Raw genomic sequence first — 20,375 nt, forward strand, 5'->3', positions numbered from 1 at the left:
GAATTTCAAATGTGCTGTGACATCTCAGTTGTACCTAGAAGTCTTCTAGTCTAAGAGGAAGCCAGTTTTTTTTTTTTTTTTTTTTTTTTGAGGAAGCCAGTTTTAAATGCCAGGTGAGTAGGGGTCAGCTAGGTGGTTGTGCTTTTGGAAAGAAGAGTGAGGTGGGGCAGGGCAGAAAAACCAGTGCTCATCTAGATCCCAAAAGAGAAGCAGGGTGTTCCAGAAATATCAATGCTCATCTGAGAAAGAGAAGAGAGTGATCTGGTAAGGTTCCTTGAGCCCCAGTCAAATGGGCAACCTGTTCTTGTGGCTTCTGTAATCAAAGGAATCTATTCCTTCCTACGTGGAAGAAAGTCTGCCCAGAGCTACCTCCAGGAAGAAGCTGTCAGACTTGAAGTCTGGTTTGAAACACTTATTTATTTAAATTTTGATTGCCTTCCATCAGAGACATTTTTCTGTTTTGCTGACTCCTCACCCCTGTTTTCCCATACCCTCACCAATTCTGCTACTCATGCGTTAGGGAAGCCTGCAGGGTGTTGATGGGGTCCTTCTTGCTCTTCAAGTAGATCTTCCTCCAGTGCCTTCAAACCCTGTGAAGTTGTAGGTTAGGCTTCACCTTCAGAAAGTGAAGGTTTAGGGCATCTGGCTGGCTCAGTAGGGTATGTGACTCTTGATCTCAGGATCATGAGTTTGAGCCCCACGTTAAGTATAGAGATTCCTTTAAAAAAAAGGGGGAGGGTTATATTACAGGTGAGTGCAGGAAAAACAGACTTTTCTTTTGAACATATTAGAAAGGCTTTCCTTAAATGGCTTTTGTAAGCTTCTCTCTTTTTAAAATTTTTTTCATTTTATAAAAACTTCAACACACAAGTGTAGAATAGTGTCATGAAACCCTCATGCACCCAGCACCCAACTTCAATAGCAATCAGCACATGGCAGTCCCCTTCCTCAACAACTTTATTTTGTAGCAAATATCAGACCATTTTTTCCCCATACATTTAAATAATTTTTAAACATGAGTGAACAAAACATGAGTGAACAGAACCATGCATAGCAGCTCTCTTTAGTTTTTATTGTGTAGGTTTCTGTTTTGGAAAAGTCCTTTCCATTAGAAGAAACTTACTGAAATAATGATATCCCACATACAGTTCTGAAACATCTTAAATCACTGACTTCCTTTGATTCTGCAGACAGCATTGCCTTCTAAATACGAGGGGAGCAGAGGCCTGGGCTGCAGTTACCCCAGATTTCACTCTGATTACTCATTAAACTGTATATAAGCTTTATATACATTTCTGTGTATATTTCACTAGATGCAACATAGATGGTCTGTCCTTCAACCTGCTGAAAATTCATTCCAACCCCCAGATATTTGAGACCCAGGAGACCTGACCCTGGCAGAGCATGATCAGTGCATCCTGAGAACATACCAGGTGCAGGGGGTGGTAATTTTCTGATTTTCTGGAGCACAGAGACCGACGTGAAACACCATGACGGTGTTCATGGAAGAGATGTGATTGAAAGAAAATCCTGGAGAAGAAATTGGGCCCAGGTTTTGCAGACCCTTGAATGCCTACACCTTTGGTTCTCAAACCATGCTGAGGGGCTGTGGTTGCCACAGAAAACTCAGAGAGGCACCACAGCTTGTTTCCAGTTTTTAAGAGAACTCCGCAGGGGTCAGAACCATGCTTGAGATAGTTTCTAGTTTCAGCATTAGGTTGTGCTCCTTTTGGTGAGCTTTGCAGAGCTGGATTTTTGGTGGCTGCTGTAATAAAGTTCAAATACCGCATGATAATCAAGGGTAATGAGGGTTGGCAGTGTCTAATTCGATTATAAGGTTTGGAATATGTGTGGCACCCAGCAGGTATACATCCCATTAGTAAGTAATTATGATTAAGAATGAAATAAATGGCTTTTCTTTGCATTTTCGTGTTTTCCCTTTTTTCACATGGCTTCTAAGTTGCTAGTCCTTAAATACTTAGGTTGTGTAGAACTGTTTAATAAATGGAACTGTTAGATATTTCTCTTGGCCTAGGGCCCTATGAAGAAATTACTGAGACATGAAGGCTGGTGTGAACCAGGAAAGTTTGGGATCCTTTGACTTGAGCCACAGAGATGGAAAGTATTCAGTAGGCAGAGTGGGGGAGCCATTGTAGGGTTTTATGTGGAGGAAAGACATGAACAGATTTGCCTTTGTCAGATCCTTGCAAACAGTGGGTAGAATGCATATCTGACAGGCAAAGATCCCAGATGAGGAGCTGGTTAGGAGACTGCTGGGTAGGCCCAGTGAAAAATGGTGGCTGCCTAATTTTGGCAGTAGTAAAGGAGGACACAGATTTTGAGAAATGTTTACTGAGTTGAATCTTATATAACTCAGTACCTAATTGAGTGGGAGTGGGTTAAAATTAAGGGGAGAGTCAAGGACAGCTCTGAGTTTCCAGATTATATGACTAGGTGCAAGTGGGGCCAGCCAATCTGGGAATGTAAAAGAAGAACCAGTTCTGGGGGGTATGGCATCAGGGGTTGAGCTACCCCATAAGCAACTGGAAGTGGGACCAAGTCTTGGACTCCATGGGAGAACGTCATAAACTGCCATGTGGACACCTAATAGGAAGGATTTGCAAGTGTTTGTTAGATTTGGTCACTGGAACTTGACAGGGGAAGTTTTGGTCTTACTCTGAGGGTAGAGGCCAGAGAGCAGGCTGTAGAGAAGGGCACAGAAGGCAAGAAGGTGAAACAGGATCCAGAGCAATGGTTTCCTAGTTAAAGACACTAATTCCCTGGCCTTATCGACAGAATCTGCTTCCTGGGGAAAGGACCTGGGAACCAACATTTAAAAAAGTATACAGACACTTACACATTACTGGCAGGAACCTGAATAGCACAACCACTTGCAAGAGCTGTTCGGTGGCTCCATGTCAAGTCAGTTGTAAACAGTATGGTTCCATGTTCCAGGTATTTTCCCAACAGAAATGAAAACCTAGGATCCTACAAAAACTCACAAATGTTCATAACTGCTTTAATCACATTTTTCTAGCCCAGTATCCCTCAGCAGTTAAAGAAATTGTGGCATATCCATAAAGTGGAACACTACTTAACCAGTATAAAAGAACAAACTGTGATACATACAACAATGTAGATGAGTTCCAGAAACATGAGGCAGAGAGAAGGAAGCCAGGCCCACAAGAGAACCTAATAGACAAATGCATTTGTGCAACTTTAGAACAAACACAACAAATCCATCAGTGACTAAATGGGGTGGGAGTTGGAGATATTGAATCCAAAGGTGTGTGAGAAAATGCTTTGGGGTGATGGTAACGTTCTATGGTGTGAGGGTGGTTACATGGATGTGTAGATTTCTCAAGACTCCTCAAATTGTACACTTAAATGCTGCATTAGGAGAGAAAGGAAAGCCTGTGCCAAAGAGTGAAGGAGAACTCAGAGGTTGGGTATGTTTGTGGGCTGAGGAGAAGGAGTGAGGCAGCCAGAGGAAGACCAGAAGATCCTTGGAGACATGGTACCACCTGGGAGCTGTGCAGTATCTATGAATACGAGGGTGAACATGTTGTCCTTTTATAGAGAATTGGGTAAACTTGAGAAGAGTAGAAAGATTGGGAGAGCTCACTCTGCCTCCTTTTACTCCATCTGTGCCCCCAGAAAGCAGAATCAGGTGTGGAGAGGAGGCTTGAGTCAAGGAGAGAAGGTTTGAAATAACAGCTGTGAGGAGCAGGGAACAGAGGCCAACCAGGAAGTAGATAAGTATATCTCCTATGACACGGGGTCCAGCTGGCCATAGATGTCGAATGGTTTCTCCAAGAGTGATTTAGTGTTTTCTTCAGCAGCGCCCAGAGCCTGGGTGGAGGAAAGGGGATTGCTGATTAGATTTTGGGTTGAGGGGTGATAGAGCATAGTTGCTGGAGTATTAAAAGTAATTAATGATGGATGCCCAGGCTGGGCAGGAATAGAAGTAGGAAGGAAAGTAACATGAATTGATTGCTTCATTCAGTCAATATGTTGAACACTCCTCTGTGCCAGGCACTGTTTGAGGTGTTAGAAACATGGCAGACAACAAAAGATAAATCCCAGTCTTTATGTAATTAACAGTGGCTAGAGTCAACGTTTTTTAAAAGTAAAATATACTGTACTTTAGACGTGATAAGTGTCATGGAGAAAAATCAAGTAGGGAGGAGGGGTGGACAGGGTAGGAGGTATTCATGAAAGACCTCTCTGAGATGGTGATATTTGGTCAAAGATGTAGGCAGGGGGCTAGTAAATGCAAAGGCTCTGAGGCAGGGGCACACTAGACAGTATTTGAGGAATATGAAGAGGGCCAGCTTGGCTGGAATAAGCAAAGGAGGAAATAGCGGGAGAGCCTTAGAGGGTGGGATTGTGTGGGATTTGCAGGCTACGGTGTGACAATCTTTACGATTGAGATAGGCACCACCAAAAGATTCTGAGCAGTAGAGAAGAATAATCTGACTTCTGTCCTTAAAAGGATCACCATTCTCTGTGTCAAGGCACAGACTTTTTAAGCCTTGACAAACACTTAGTTCTTATTCAGTCCACAGAGATGCCTCATGAGATTGGTGGTGTTATTTTTTCTCTTTGTTGTTGAGGAAATTTGGGCCCAGAGAGATTAGGTAATTTTGCTGAGGTCACCCAACTGGTAATTGGCAGTTAGGATTTAAACATAGACTCATCTGATTCCAAAGGCCATAGAAACCAGGAGAAGAAGGAGCCCTTAAAAAAGAAGGTGCTCTGATGATGGAGGGATACTGGGCATAGGAAACAAATGATTAGACTCTAGAGTTTGGCAGCTGGTGAGATGTGTTGGAGAGAAATGAGTATCACCAGTGTCATTTGGAGCCTGTCTGTCCTCTAAAAGTATAGTGGTACTGTTAACAAAATAGCATGGTCAAGAGTAGAAGTGGGTCTGAGTTAAAAGATGAAGGGCATGACTTTGGGCAGGTGGTGGCTGAGGTGCTGGTAGGAAATAGTGGAAAGGTCCAGTTGATACAGAAAGAAGAGCTCAGAAGATGATGGTGACCTGAAATCTTCCATTGTGGTTATGGTTGAAATTTCAGGGATGAGTGTGCTCTCTGAGATAACTGGCCGGAGAACCTGGAAATGCGCCTTCCTGTTGGAGTAGATAGGGGAAGAGCTAAGACAGAAGGGGGACAGAAATCACGCATGCAGGGCCACAGAGATGAGAGACTTGGGACGAGCCACAGAACCAGAAGTGACCGTGGAGGGGCTGCCTGCTGGTGTGTGATCCGGGCAGCAGGCACATGGGATCACCCGAATGGTTGGGAACTAGCTGAGAGAGTAGGGCTATTGGTGCTGCGGATGGAGCCACAGAGACCTGTAGCACAGCAAAGTTGAGAGTATGCATGTGATCCAGTACAGAGGGAGAGGGCCTGAGGTCCAGAAAGGATGGAATGGAGAATAAAGGTGAAAAAGGTATTCACGGAAAGATGAAAATTCACTTCTTTGGGAGATAAAAATGTTTAAGTTTTCACCCTTGTGAATTTGGGCAAAGGAAGGGTGTGAATATTTGTTTTGAGCCATTTCTGTTCCCAGTTAGAAAGGAGGATTCAAATAGCACAGCAGTATCAATGAGCTGTCACACAACCTCATCCAGGTCTCCTGGGTTGTAAGGGTTGTGCCATTTTAAGCCCAAGCTGGACCCACTGGGGGAATCGGGTCCAGTCCGGTGGCTGTTTCCCGGGGAGCAGTGAGCAGGTTTGTTTCTGCCTGTCAGTTCCTCCTGCGATAGCCTTACCTTTACCTTGATTAACACTTGTTTTCATACTTGCAAAGTAACTACCACCCTCCCCCCCCCACACACACCCTTTCTCCCTTCTGAAAGTAAAACAGCTTTGTGGGTTGGCTTTTATCCTTATCAGTCTCTGTATAGATAGAGTGGCTTATTTTGTAGCTGTGTTTGTTTATAGCTTTCTAGTTAGGCCAGGTTGCTTTTCACATAGCTGGATCTTTCTTTTTTTCTTTCTTTCTTCTCCCCCCCCCCCCCCCCACAAGAATCTTACCTGATACCAGCTTTCATTATTAAATAAAAACAACCACTTTTTCACATTGGACTTTCATTGCACATTTTCAGATGATGCTGTTTACTTTTATTTCGCTGACTTTCCAAATATTTTCATCCTTTTATGTTATGGAAAATTTCAAGCATATGTAGAAGGAATAGCAAAAAAACTCCCCAGTCTTGCCATGTTCCTCTTTACCAGTTACCAATAGGCTGGCATTTTTTATCTCCCCTTGCATATGATTTTTTATTCTGTAGTATTTTAAAGATTTTTTTTACTTATTTGAGAGTGCAAGCAAGTGGGGGGGGGGGGCAGAAGGAGAGGGAGAAGCAGACTCCCCACTGAGCATGGGGCTCGATTTCGGACCCTGAGATCATGACCTGAGCTGAAATCAAAAGTTGGATGCTTGGGCAGCCCTGGTGGCCCAGCGGTTTAGTGCTGCCTTTGGCCTAGGGCGTGATCCTGGAGATCTGGGATCGAGTCCCACGTCGGGCTCCCTGCATGGTGCCTGCTTCTCCCTCTGCCTGTGTCTCTGCCTCTCTCTCTCTCTCTCTCTCTGTATGTCTCATGAATAAAAAAAATCTTAAAAAAAAAAAAAAGTTGGACGCTTAACCTACTGAGCCACCCAGGCGCACCTTTTTTCTGTAGTATTTTAAAGCAAATCTCAGATTCAAATGATTCTTTAAGAAAAAAAGAAGTATATCTCCCCTATACCTAGGGTATAGTCACTGCTCCCCTCAGAAGCCAAGAGGACTTTGCTGCCCTGCCGGAGCTGACTTGAATGGCGGTGCCAGTGCATGGCTTACTCTGCGCGTGTTCCTCCCAGGGACCTAATTTTCCTGAGTGGACGAGAGCACGCAGAGCTGTCCCTCGGGTCCCTCCCCGGCTCCTGCCAGTGGCCTGTGTCTTCACTGGAACCCGTCAGGTGCGGGACACATCTTGGGACTTCAGGCCTCCGTGTCAGGTGACAGTGGACGAGCCCTAGAGAACCAGGGACGTCTGCACCTGAAGACCAGCCTGTGACGGGGACTCCAGATCCTGTCAGGCCCCGCGTCTGGTTTCCGGTGACGTGCTGGGATCCGGCAGGCCCCTCTCCCGCTGTGTTTGTCTGTGAATGCCGTGAAGCTCTCCCCGCCGCCACGGTGGGGGCTGCTGCTGGGAGCGGGGTCATCAGGGCGCCTCGCCTCTTCCGGAGGTGAACGCCGCGAGCCCCGTCCCCGTCTCTTGCATCAGCCTCCTGGGAGAGGACCGAGAGGGGATTAACGGGAACGAGAAACGCCGGCTTCCCAACTGACAGTCAGTTCCTCCTGTTTCCTAACATGTTTTTGGTTTAATGAATTGTTTGTGGGCCGCCCACAGCCACACGTGCTGTGTGTACCTCTGTCCCCGTGAACACTGTGTGTCCTTTCGGGTAGGAGCCGGGCTTGTAGAGCAAAGTCAACACATGAGAAGGCCTGAAAGGGTTCTCTGCATCTGAGAATCCCGGGTGACTGGGGGCATCTGTCACGTCGCGCACGGCCCGCGGAGCCTGCAGCTGGGCATCCGCAATCCTGGGACGGTGTCTGCCGTCCTCACCCCAGCTTTGAACTTGCAGGCGGTGTCGCCGTGTGGCCCGCGGGGCTTGGGTCGCCGGGAATCCCTCATGGCCGTGGATGTTCGCTCTTTTCGTGTCCGTGCGCTCTCAGGCCACCACCACCGAGCCCAAGGAACTAGGAGCATCCTCTTGCTTCGTGCCTGGGAGAATCTGGGGAGGGAAAAATTCTGCCGTTCTTGCCTACTGCAAGTATAAAAGAGACTTTGAGAAAACACTTTTTCCCCCCAGTTTAAAAAGTAACTCCTGTTCTTAGACGAATTTGGGGAAATACAGGTAGAGGAGTCACATTTCCAACACAAATATCTTACAATTGGCTTTTTTTTTTTTTTTTTTTGCCCTTCCATCATTTTTGTCTATGTGCATTGAAGATTTTCTCCTCAGCTGCACTAATATTCTGTATCATGTTATCTTTTCCCCTGAATATCAGAGTATAAAGATTTGTACATTTTTAAATTGTATAAGCCCTTTTAGAAGCCTTAATTTTCTGCCGAGCAGACATTCCCTAATTTAACCTTATCGTTGATTAGGTATGTCATTGGTAATGCTACTGTGAGTGTCTTTGTACACAAAGCATTTTCTATATTTTATATTGCTTTTTTTTTTTTTTTAAAGATTTTATTTATTCATGAGAGACACAGAGAGAGACAGACAGACACACGCAGAGGGAGAAGCAGGCTCCATGCAGGGAGCCTGGGACTCAATCCTGGGACTCCAGGATCACACCCTGGGCTGAAGGCGGCGCTAAACCGCTGAGCCACCCGAGCTGCCCTTATATTGCTTTTAAACTAGGTTTTATAGAAATGGAATTGATGGATCAAAGGGAATCGAGGGGGAATAAGCACTTGGAGGCTCCAAGTTTGCCATCTTGCTGCCCCGGTGGGATGTATCCATTTATCACCAACCAAATTCTCATCAACCAGAAGATTAGTTCTTAAGCCACAGTTTTGTTTTTCCTAATGGGAGTTTCTAATGCCACTCCAGATATCTGTGACAAGGTGGCGGTTTAGGTTATAAAAGCCATTGATGTGTCAGATAGTGACACTGTGACTCATTGTCCACTATGCTTTGAGACTCATTCTTCCTTCACTGTCCATCCCCCAAGTTATGTGTTCGTTCTTTCTTTCTTTCTTTCTTTCTTTCTTTCTTTCTTTCTTTCTTTCTTTCTTTCTTTCTTTCTTTTTTTAAAACTATTTGTCTATTTATTTATTTGAGAGGCAGGGGGGAGGGGCAGAGGGAGAGAAAGAATACTCAAGCAGACTCCCTGCTGAGCACGGAGCCTGACTCAGGGCTTGATCTCATGACCCTCTGATCATGACGTGAGCAGAAATCAAGAGTCAGATGCTCAACCGATTGAGCCACCAGGTGCCCCTATGTGCACATTTCTTGACATCAGTTCCTTTGTGCTATATTCTCTATCCCATCTCAGTGACAATCTGTGTCTTTGGGTATGTGTTTTCTAAAGTCCCTTCACATACTTCATCTGGTAAGTTTAAGGGAAATTTAAGTTATTGGTACCACTTGTGAATCTGTCTTGGGGGCCTTCTTGGAATCCTGGTATTTTAGAGTCTGTCTGATGTTGTATTTGTTGTTCTTTTGCACAGATCCTGTTCTGCAGGTTCCAACACATGTGGAAGAGTAAGTCTTCTAATTTGCTTCGATACCTTCCTTTAATTCATTTTCTTAACTATTCAGTCAGTATTTAAGAAGCTAGCTGCTGGGAGCACATATATACGTACACCTAAGGTATAATGAGAATGACGGAGACGTGAAGTCTTACAGGTGCTATGACCTGTGTCGGGCAGTCAGTTCCCCAGGGAAGGGAGGCAGTGATACTAAAAGGCCTACTTGAGATGAAACTCCAGTTGAGTTTAAGTCCTACCAAACTGCCAAAGTCTTACCAAGGGTTTAAATCTCTCCCTTTTCATTGTGTCATACCATGAAGAGGAAACATGAGCGTAACCTGCTACTACAGTGTATGTGTTATAGCCCCTATAAGAGCTCAAATGATGGGACATCCTAAGTACAGAAAAGATTGAACAAAGGGTTTTTGAGTGCCTAGTCCTAATTCAGACTCCACCACATTAACCTTATCAAAGATCACCTCGTATCTGCTTTATGGGAAGCCACGTGTTAAAGACCACCATAGGGATCCCTGGGTGGCGCAGCGGTTTAGCGCCTGCCTTTGGCCCAGGGCGCGATCCTGGAGACCCGGGATCGAATCCCACATCGGGCTCCCGGTGCGTGGAGCCTGTTTCTCCCTCTGCCTGTGTCTCTGCCTCTCTCGCTCTCTCTGTGTGACTATCATAAATTAAAAAAAAAAAAATTAAAAAAAAAAAATAAAGACCACCATATCTCCTTGGCAAGTTCTCTCTGAGGTCAAGCTTTCAGAGTCTGCTTTTATTGCCTCCAGTTTAAAAATACATGTTTGTTGAAGACTGAAGGTAGATTTGTCCTACCATTTATGTACTGTTCCATGCTATTAAATATTAATTGTTGAAGTTCTATACACAATTGACTTAGAAACTGAAAAGCAGACTTACCTGGGTCCTTTTCACTTATTTATCATCATTCAGAGTACTTGACCAAATGATGACTTACTCTTCTATGGTTTTTTACTTTTTTTCTTACAGGTTGCTTTTTTCTGCTCAAATATAGCCTATCACCATAGGGATATTTTATTTGTAGCTAAAAGTGAAAGAGCAGTGGGTGGAATTGTCTTATACACACGCATGCCTCCCTCACTCCAATCATGACTTTGCATGGCTTTGATATTTTGTTCTGTGCCCTGGGCTATAACTTATCACTGATACTTACTGCTCAATCTCTAGGCCTGCTTTCCTCCCGGATCCCAACGATGGCAGTCTGTATACACTTGGGGGCAAGAATAACGAAGGCCTGACAGTGAGTATATTTTGATTCTTTGTGTACTTCAGAGGTTCCAGACCAGTGGTCCTCAACTGTTGTACATTGAGATCACCGTGAGAGTTTAAAAAAAATTACTATACACTAGAGAGGTATAATACTCCCTTTAGCAGCAGGACTTGATCTCTAACTAGTGATTCTCAAATTGGGGGTAGTTTGAAGCATTCCCCACCCCCATTCACCCCAGCAAATTTCCCAGTGGTTCTCAGCCTTAGCTATACATTGTAATAACCTGGAGAATTCTTAAAACAACAACAACAACAAACTACTGAGTCTGGATCCCAATCCTAGAAGTTTCCATTTAATTGATCAAGGTCATCAGCAATTTTTAAAAGCTCCCTGGACAAGAGAATTTAGAAACACACCCACATGGATGATCACCTGATTTATGACAAAGGCGATGCTGCAGTGTGCAGTGGGGAAGGGTGGTCTTTCACCCTTCAACTGGGATGTCCATGAAAAGTATCTTAACTCTTACCCCTCACCAGACACACAAACCTCAGTTTCAGAGAGATTACATATCTAAGTACGAAATATGAAACCAAACTTTAAGGAAAAAAAGTAACAGAATATCTTCACAACTTTAGAGTAAGAAAAGATTCTTTTCCTTCCTTCCTTCCTTCCTTCTTCCTTTCTTTCTTCCTTCCCTCCCTCCTTCCTCCCTTCCTTCCTCTCTCCCTTCCTTCCTCCCTTCCTTCCATCCTTCTCCACACCCAACATGGAGCTCAGTGCAGGGTTTAAACTCACAACTATGAGATCAAGACCTGAGCCAAGATCAAGAGTTCAGCACTTAACCAACTGAGCCACCGAAGTGTCCCAGAAAAGGTTTCTTAAATAGGATAAGATAAACAAAACAGAAATACCTCACACTAACTATAAAGGAAAAAATTGATATATTGGATTATATTAAAATTAAGAGTTTTTCTTAATTAAGAGACATCATTAAGAAAGGCAGGATGTATTTGGAATACACTGAACTGGCAATACATATGTGACTCCAACAAAGGATTCATATTCAGAATATGTAAAGAACTCCTATGGATTATTATTATTTTTTAAAGATTATATTTGAGAGAGAAAGTGAGAGAACACAAGCAGAGCGGAGGGACAGAAGGAGAGGAATAAGCAGACTCCTTGCTGAGCAGCGAACCCATGCAGGGCTCCATCCCAGGACCCTGGGATCATAACCTGAGCCAAAGGCAGATGCTTAACTGACTGAGTCACCTAGGCACCCCAAACTCCTATGGATTACTTTTAAAAAAGGAGAACCCAGTAGAGAAATAGAAGAGGATATCCAAATGGTCAATAAACATATGAAAAGAATACTCAGCTTCATTAGTCATTAGGGAAATGCAAGTTAAAATCACAATGTCTTGGGACACCTGGGTGGCTCAGTGGTTTAGTGCCGCCTTCGGCCCAGGGCGTGATCCTGGAGACCCGAGGTTGAGTCCCACGTGGGGCTCCCTGCATGGAGCCTGCTTCTCCCTCTGCCTGTGTCTCCGCCTTTCTCTCTGTGTTTCTCATGAATAAATAAATAAAATCATAAATTTAAAAATAAATAAATAAAATCACAATGCCCTACTAATACTAGAGTGGCTAGAACGAGGAAAGTAGACAAACAGATGTTGGGGGGGGGAGCGGAGCCATCAGAGCTCCTGGACACTGCTGGTGGAAGTGCTACTTGGTATATCCAGTTTGGAAACTGTTTGGCAGAATCTGTAAAGCCCTAGGACCCAGTAATCCTTCCCAGCTTATTATATACCCATGTGTGTTCACTAAAGACAGCTACCCAAACGTACTGCAACATTACTGAAAATAATCAACAAGTGAAAACAACCCAGACAGCATCAGTAGTAAACAGGATAAGGAAAGCATCCATAGTGGACAGGATAGAGAAATTATGGAATAGCGATATAATTTAATAGTCTACACCAGTGAGAGCCTACAGTCTGCAACTCTGCACAGCAGCATGGATGAATCTTACTAACCTAAGGTTGGACCGAAGATGACAAACAAGAAAGGCTGCACACTGAATGATTCATTTATATAAAGTTCAAAGACAGGAAAAACAAGTCTATGCTGTCTTGAAGTTAGGATAATGGTTACCCTGGAAAGTTATGATTGGAAGAGAAGGCAAGAAGAGGGTTTTCGAAGTGCTGGAAAAATCCTGCTGCTTCATGTGGATGCTTTGCACAGTTGAAGTAAGCTGAGCTGTATACTCACGTGTGCTGTTTGTATGTTCTGCTTCAATAGAGAGTTTAAAAAAAAAACAAAAAAAAGCTTCCAAGTGATTGTAATGTGCAGCCTGGATTGAGAACCAGTGGTCTAGACTGTAACTGGCAGTGAGCTCTAATTGGGATATTTTAACATAATCTTCTGAATGCCCATGACCAGAACAGATGGGAGGAAAGCAAGCCTTGCGTAGAGGTGTGTGTGTTTCATCATCAGCATTTCCCTTCACATTCCCAGAACCTATTTCTGAAACACTCTGTTTGCTGAACACCATGTGGAGCGATTTGTGGAAGTTGTCTCATGTTTCAGGAGCCTTCTGGAATAGAGATGGTAACCCATGTAGGAGGCGTGGAAACAGTGCCCGTAGAGGTGAAGGAATGTGCCCAAGGCCAAAGCGTCAATTGTTGGAACTTGAGACTTGAGCTTGAACTTCCAAAATGCTCTGACCACTCCACTCCGCCTCACATTTTCCTGTTGTAGGTTAACAGTTCCAGGAACCAGGTGTCTCCCAGGTTGGGCCTTGAACAGGTAGACCTGTAGAAGCGCTCAGCAAACACTGTAGGACTCCAGACTAGAAGCCTGGCAACTACTTTCTGATTCTCCAGAACATCTGGCACAAACCCAGTCAGTCATGACAGCCTCTCTGTGGCATTTTTCCTTTTTCGAAGGCCTAGTTTAAATGTTGGGATAATCGGAAAATCCAAATGATTGATTATGTAAAGTTCTGTTTATTAAAGCTAGAGAGAACTCTTTTTTTGGAGAAAAAGATGACAGTATAGTAGAAGCAGGTATCTACAGAATAGTTTCAAGAACACAGAATGTTCCAAAAATAAAGTATACCGAAACGAACATTAACCAAAGGAACTTATCAGATGTCAGCTGTAGACTCAGAAGAATCAGTTTTATGATGAAATGCAGTTGAAACATGTGGTTGAGTTTGAGTTTCTTTTTCCTGGCATCTACCATAATTTCTTTTTAATACCAAAAGGCTTAATTTCCTTGTTTTTCCAGTGGAGCATTGTTTAATTAAGGAAACATTAAAACGACTTGCTCCACCTTGAACTCCTAGGTCACCTGCATAATGCTGACTTCTTTCCCTTAAAGCTTCAGCTGGGTACTGAGGTTGTTTCTCTTCAGAATTAATCTTACGGCTCACCTACACTCTGAAAAGTACGTCATTCCACTCAGCCTAGCTGGCTCTGGGTCAGTTTTCCAAGACAGAATTCTTTCTGTCCCATCCCCCTCCCAATTTCAAAGATTGTGTAACTTCTCCATATTTGTATAAGTCTTTTCAGAAAAGGTTTGTGTCTTCCCCAGAAGTGCTCTGGACAAGATACTTTAAGGAGCTCCTGACAGGGAGCTGAGAGCTGGAGGCTTGATCAAAGTGGATATGGAAGCCTGGGGCATCCCTTCTCCTTGGTTTCCAGTTGGGAAAGCTCCCATCAGCCATCAACACTGCTTCTCTCTTTTTAGCAGAATTGGGTAACAGAAACAGATTGTGCAGTAAAATTATAATAATTGCACAAGACTTGGTTAACTTATTTTTTCCTTTGCCTCTTTTTTTTTTTTTTTTGTAAAGAAACTTCCTTTTACCATCCCAGAATTGGTACAGGCATCCCCATGCCGAAGTTCAGATGGAATTCTCTACATGGGTAAGAGTTCCTGTTTTCAACACTGAAACTTTGATCTGTTTGGAAAGGAGTCCCAGAATCTGGGAAAGTGGCACGTCGGAGAGAGAGGTGTGCAGTGACTCCCCACCAACCCTTCTGAGAAAGGTCTTTCTTGCCTTGATTATGCTTCTTCACGCCAGGATCAGCTGACCAATTAAGAAAGCCCCCCGCCCCCCTTGGGAGCAGACTTGACACCATTAATATGGTTACTCATTTAAAAACTTTTAGTTGCTGTGTTGACTTACCCCTGTGATTTAAAGATTGCAACATACCCAGAAGCAGTTGGATGAAATTTAAAGTGAACACAATAGTCTGAGCCAAGAAAGGGAAGCCAGGTTCTGCCTATTAATTATAGGACTTTCATAGTATTTCCTGCTATCAGAATATTGGATAAAACAGCACTTAACAGCTTGGCTAGATAAGCCGCCTTCATACCTATGGGGTCACCTCTTTGAAAGCATCAGATCACCTGCTTTTCTTTTACTGTGTTTGCTGCCAAAATGTCAATAAAAATGCATTTGTAATACAAAGGAGAGCTGTGTTTATCTTGAAATCATAGTAGTAATAATATCCTGTATTTACATAGCAGCTTTCCTTCTGAGGAACTGAAAGTGGTTATTGCCTATTCATGCCTCGGGAGCTTTATATGTATTTTGGGGCCTCAAGTACAGGCTGGATTTTAAGTTTTTGCCTGGGACACAGAGGCTATTGCTTTCTTCCACACCTTCCGCATGAGGAAGCCTCGGGATTCAAAGGAAGTGATCAATACAGGCTTTTTCTCTCTCTCCCTTGGGCCATGCTCCAGGCCTACCTGACTTTTTTTTTTTTTAAGATTTTATTTATTTATATGAGAGAGGGAGAGCACAAGTGCAGAGTGGGGCAGAGGGAGAAGCAGATTCTCCACTGAGCAGGGAGCCCAATGTAGGCTCAACTCCAGGACCCTGGGATCATGACCTGACCTGAAGGCAGATACTTAACCAGCTGAGCTGCCCAGGCTCCCCAATCCTGGCCATCTTCCGACTGTCTGTGTCACTGTTGTCTGTCTGGGTTTTTAGCTTTTGCCAGAGGTTCATCACTTATGATGCATTTAGGATAGTGTGTTTTTTTATCATCTTTGTGTGGTGACCTCTTAAGTGCGTTCATTAAACATATTTAAAACTGGCAATTGCCCAGTCCATCCTTTAAGAGGTAGCCGAATTATTCAGACTGTAGTAGCCCTCGAAGTAACCAGAAGGGTGTCCTATCATATGGAAAGGGATCATGGACAGAGCTATTTGGTGATATTTTCACTCTTTCTGCAGATCTTTTTCATATTAAGATTTTGTCATTGAGAACAGAAAGTTGTCATCCACGGACAAGTTTCACATATGTAGACTAGGCATATATGTTATATCTGTTAGAACTAAGTGTAGCTCTGGAAATTCTGATGCGCTGTGATCTTCCCAACATCTCTGTACTCTGCTTCCAAGAGTCCCTTGACATAGGACTCTTGGCCAATAAGTTAGGAAGATACAAGTGACCAGACGTGTTGCCTTACAAAACAGACATACATACCTTATGGTGAATGTGTTGACTTTCAGGTGGGAGGCCCATGCTGCTGACCCATCATTAGCCAGTTGCTCTGGTGTATGTACTGTAGATGCACATGCTTTAAGTTTTCCCAGTAATGTTGTTTGGCTATGCTGTCCACCTGTTCGTTCATACCTTTTAATCTAGCTGACTGAGATATAGGGGTGTAGTGTGTGGCCAGGGAATAACTTACTGACTGGGGTCAGGGACTGAGATAAGTTTGGCTTCATTAGCACCAGATTGCAACCAGCTTTGCTACTCAGTCCCAGATACCAACCAGTCAGAGTTACAAACAGTAGCTATAGATCCTCTTTACATGTGGGCTCATTAGTAGGGGTGTGGAGATCTATGAATGATGGTTACCAGAGAGATGAACCCCTGGGTGCATTTCCATATTTATATAGATCCTCATCTGTGGGAAAAGGATTACCCTTCAGAGGCCAGGTCTTCATATTTAAGGTCATTAATCAAAGCAGTGAAATCTGAGTTTTATTAGGTTATTATGCTTGAAGACATTTTTAAACCATCATTAGGTTATTAAGTTATTATAAGACCCAGCAGCCCCAGAAGTTTTATTATCTCCACAGTAGCATTCACCTTGTCACCCTCAGAGCATCATAGAAATGTCTTCAACATCAGGAGGACTCCAGGCCTCCCAGCACAGAAAATATCTTGGCCTGCTAGTTTGGTAGAGATACTTTCTCCCCCCCATATGGGGTGAGTGTAAACCAGTGTGTCCTTGTGACCTTTCAGGTAAAAAGCAGGACATTTGGTATGTTATTGACCTTCTGACCGGGGAGAAGCAGCAGACTTTGTCATCGGCCTTTGCAGACAGTCTCTGCCCATCAACCTCTCTGCTGTATCTTGGGCGAACAGGTAAGAAGGAAGCTTCTGTTGTGTTCAACCTGCGTATTTCCCAAAAAAGACCTGAAGTAGCACCTTCTGGATCTCTTCCTCCGGGCTTCATTCTCTAGAAGATGGCCAGAGCTGTCTCCTTCAAACACAGATTTTTACCATGTCATTCCCCTTTAGAAGACCCCACAATGGCTCCCCATTGCCTGAGGGATTAGCCCAAAACACTACAGCCTGCAAAGCCTTCATGATGCAGCCACTGCCTCTTCTGCCTCTTTGGCTCTATTTCCCGGACTTAAACCTTTTCCAGTTCCCAGAATAAGCAGTGCCATTTTTAAAGACGTTAGGTAGTGGGTCTCTCTCCACCAGGTATGCACCTTGTTGCCTTGATTTAATCTTGATCCTGAGGCCGTTTTTTTTTTATAGTGAGACTCTTTCCCAGCTGGAATGCCGGTCCTGGTGCCTCCATATTTTTCTCTGTATTCAGCTTGGAAACTGAACAGTGTCGTCTTCAGTGTATCTGTCTTGCATTATATCATATGCAGTTAAGAGAGACTCCTTGGTGCTTTCTGCATTCTGCCTGGAGATCTCAGCCAGATCTGCAAGTCCCTTAGGTGCTTTCTTGTGCTTTTCCAAGTTACTGCAAACAGTAGTCTTACTAATAGTGTCACCACTGTATAAACCTGGGCAACCCCGTCTTCAACTTCCAGGAGCAGTTTCCTTACTGCTCCTTTGGTCTCCACGCCAACCTGCCAGCCCCTCCCCCGCCACCTTGTCCCAGCCAGTGCCACATGTTTCAGTTTTTTGTAGTGTCCTTATCCCATTTCTAGGTACTGATTTCTAATATCAGCTATTTATGGCTACACAGTAGACCACCCCATAACATAGGTGGTTGTAAGAAACTGTGACCAAAAAAATAAAATAGTGATGTGCAATAAAATAAATAAATAAACACCGTGATATTGATTCTGTGAGTCATGAGTTCAAGGGCACAGTGTGAGTGGCTGGGCCTTGCTCCATATGCTGTCGGCCAGCTTCACTCCTGTGTCTGGGACTTTAGTTCTCGTCCACGTGGCCTTTCTCTTTCCACATGGATGGCCTAGACATTTTACACACAATGTAGAAGGGATTTGTTGCAATGTAGTTAAGGTCAGCACCTCAGCAGGTGCTGTGGCCCCTCCAGGTAACAGGCTGGTATGTGTTCTCCAGAGTACACCATCACCATGTACGACACCAAAACCCGGGAGCTCCGGTGGAATGCCACCTACTTCGACTATGCAGCCTCGCTGCCTGAGGACGACGGGGACTACAGTAAGTGCTCCTGGGCAGCTCCACCAGGGTGGCTAGGTATTTGTGACCTGTGAGGAAGTGATCACTCCAAAATGCTGGATTTTCTTTTAAGACACTCCTGGCCACAAGCTTCTGGACTTTCTAAGGATTTGTAGTACATACTTGGACAGTCAGCATTGAAGGCAGGGACCTGGGTGAGAAGGGTGGAGGGGAACTTTAGTAAAGTGGGTGGGGAGTTTAGCCTGGGAGGAGGACAGATGTGTCTTATTGAGTCCCTTTGTGTCACAGGGGGATGTACCAAAAGCCCATGGGAGGCAGAATTAAGTATCATCTGTGACATGAACAACCCACCCCTTAAATGTGACTCATCCCCTAGTTCACGTCTCTCATAAACATTCCCCCAAGTCAAATGAAAACTGAAAGCCAGTTTTGCTGTCTGAACAATGACACCTGAAAGTCGGACAGAAGTCTCTTCTGTGGGCAGACGTGGGCAGTGTCAGTGGTCCACTTTGACTTTCAACTGGATCAATTGGTTTGAAATGATAGCTATAAAATATCAGGATCCTAGTCCTCTCCACTGGCACTTTCCTCCTTCTTACTATTGACTCTTACTAATCACATAGAGTGCTGAAGAATCTCACCAAGTAGATTGCCTTCCACAGAGCAACCCTATCTTGTGTTTATAAAGCAGGCAGCTCTCACTGCCTTGATGTTGTAGAGCCTACACAGGTTCTTTGGAAACAAATGAAATTGTCAGGAGTATCTGAGAATACTCCAGAAGCCTTGTTACTTCTAGCTGAGTGATTGCAACCTGCTAAGAGAGGATGTGGTCACAAGACGGGGTGAGACCACATGCTTTGTTTATTTGATCTGTACAGAGATGTCCCACTTTGTGTCCAATGGTGATGGGCTGGTGGTGACGGTGGACAGTGAATCTGGTGATGTCTTGTGGATCCAAAACTATGCTTCTCCTGTGGTGGCCTTCTATGTCTGGCAGCGGGAGGGTCTGAAGAAGGTGATGCACATCAACGTCGCCGTGGAAACCCTGCGCTATCTGACCTTCATGTCTGGGGAGGTGGGCCGCATCACCAAATGGAAGTACCCATTCCCCAAGGAGACGGAGGCCAAGAGCAAGCTGACGTGAGTCAAGGAACCCGGGGCAGAAGAGGGCAGCTGTGACCCAAATACCCTGGTCCTGCTGCAGCGTGGCATACCGTACACAGGACTCTAGGGCTCAGGGCACACATCTTTGAAGCCATGAGGTATAGGAAGGGCCAGGACTGGCTCAGTCAGAAAGCTCTCAATACGTATAAGAACTGGGACATCCCCTGACTTCAGAATTCTTGAATATTAAGTAAAATTATGGACAGGGGTAAGAAAGAGACTGCCGATACATAACCACAGTACAATTTGGATAGATCTGGCGGGAGTATAGCAATAGAGTTACTTTTTAACTTTCTGTATTTCCCAAATTTTTATTATAAGTTATATTCATTTCCAAAATTAGGGAAAGAAGGTTACTGCATGTATTGTCTGAGACTCAGTAGGCTTGTATTCGCCATCCCCACCTGTTCCCAAACTATAACTTGGTCCCTTGGCCTTGCTGAATCCCTGTTTCCCACTTTACAGCACTGCAGAGGGAGCAGATGAGACTGTGACCGTGCTCTCTAAGGTGTATGATACCTTTCATACATGAGGTATCTGTTGAGAGAGGTTTCAAGAACTTAGTGGATGACCAATCCCAAACCCGCTCTTGACGGTAATCACAAGGGTCTGGAGGTGCAGCCCCCACATTTTCACACTGACCCCACAGACAAAGCCAAACCCTCCCGTTCCCCCACCCACCCACCTTGATGCTCCTGGCAGGGACAGACCACCAGCTGAGGAAACAGAAGTCTCACCCAGTTTGGAACTTTTTGTGTATCCTTTTGTTGTGGTCCTCCACATGAGAGCAGTTGACTATTTCTTAGGGCTTCTGTAGAGCCTCTAGACTCCCTAAGAATCATGAGACAGAATGGCAGCTCAGTTGTCAGAGCATGTTGTGGCCAGGGCCATCTTAGCAGCTTTGCAGGGGTTGCAAGCATTCAGTCCTTCCTGGATTATCACGGCACATGGTTCTTTCTGCAGGCCATCATGGGGATGCTCTAGTGTAGCCCTGCCCTTTGGCAGATGAGGAAACCAAGGCTTGCAGTTAGGTGA

At 44.4% G+C, this 20,375-nt stretch overlaps 1 protein-coding gene across 7 annotated transcripts in view; it reads left to right on the forward strand.

Annotated features, from left to right (window-relative positions):
- Nucleotides 1–20,375, forward strand: part of ERN1 (endoplasmic reticulum to nucleus signaling 1) — a 78,003-nt gene that overhangs the window by 36,681 nt on the left and 20,947 nt on the right. For 5 of the 7 annotated variants that reach the window (XM_038546864.1, XM_038546867.1, XM_038546869.1 and 2 more), the window contains 6 exons: nucleotides 9,243–9,276; nucleotides 10,470–10,542; nucleotides 14,375–14,447; nucleotides 16,788–16,910; nucleotides 18,096–18,197; nucleotides 19,055–19,316. In XM_038546864.1, the coding sequence (XP_038402792.1) occupies nucleotides 9,243–9,276; nucleotides 10,470–10,542; nucleotides 14,375–14,447; nucleotides 16,788–16,910; nucleotides 18,096–18,197; nucleotides 19,055–19,316 (667 nt within the window). The remainder of the gene's footprint in view (nucleotides 1–9,242; nucleotides 9,277–10,469; nucleotides 10,543–14,374; nucleotides 14,448–16,787; nucleotides 16,911–18,095; nucleotides 18,198–19,054; nucleotides 19,317–20,375) is intronic. The other 2 variants (XM_038546870.1, XM_038546871.1) reach the window with 1 other exon arrangement.

The sequence above is a fragment of the Canis lupus genome, chromosome 9 (assembly GCF_011100685.1).
Source record: "Canis lupus familiaris isolate Mischka breed German Shepherd chromosome 9, alternate assembly UU_Cfam_GSD_1.0, whole genome shotgun sequence".
Taxonomy (NCBI): Eukaryota; Metazoa; Chordata; class Mammalia; order Carnivora; family Canidae; genus Canis; species Canis lupus.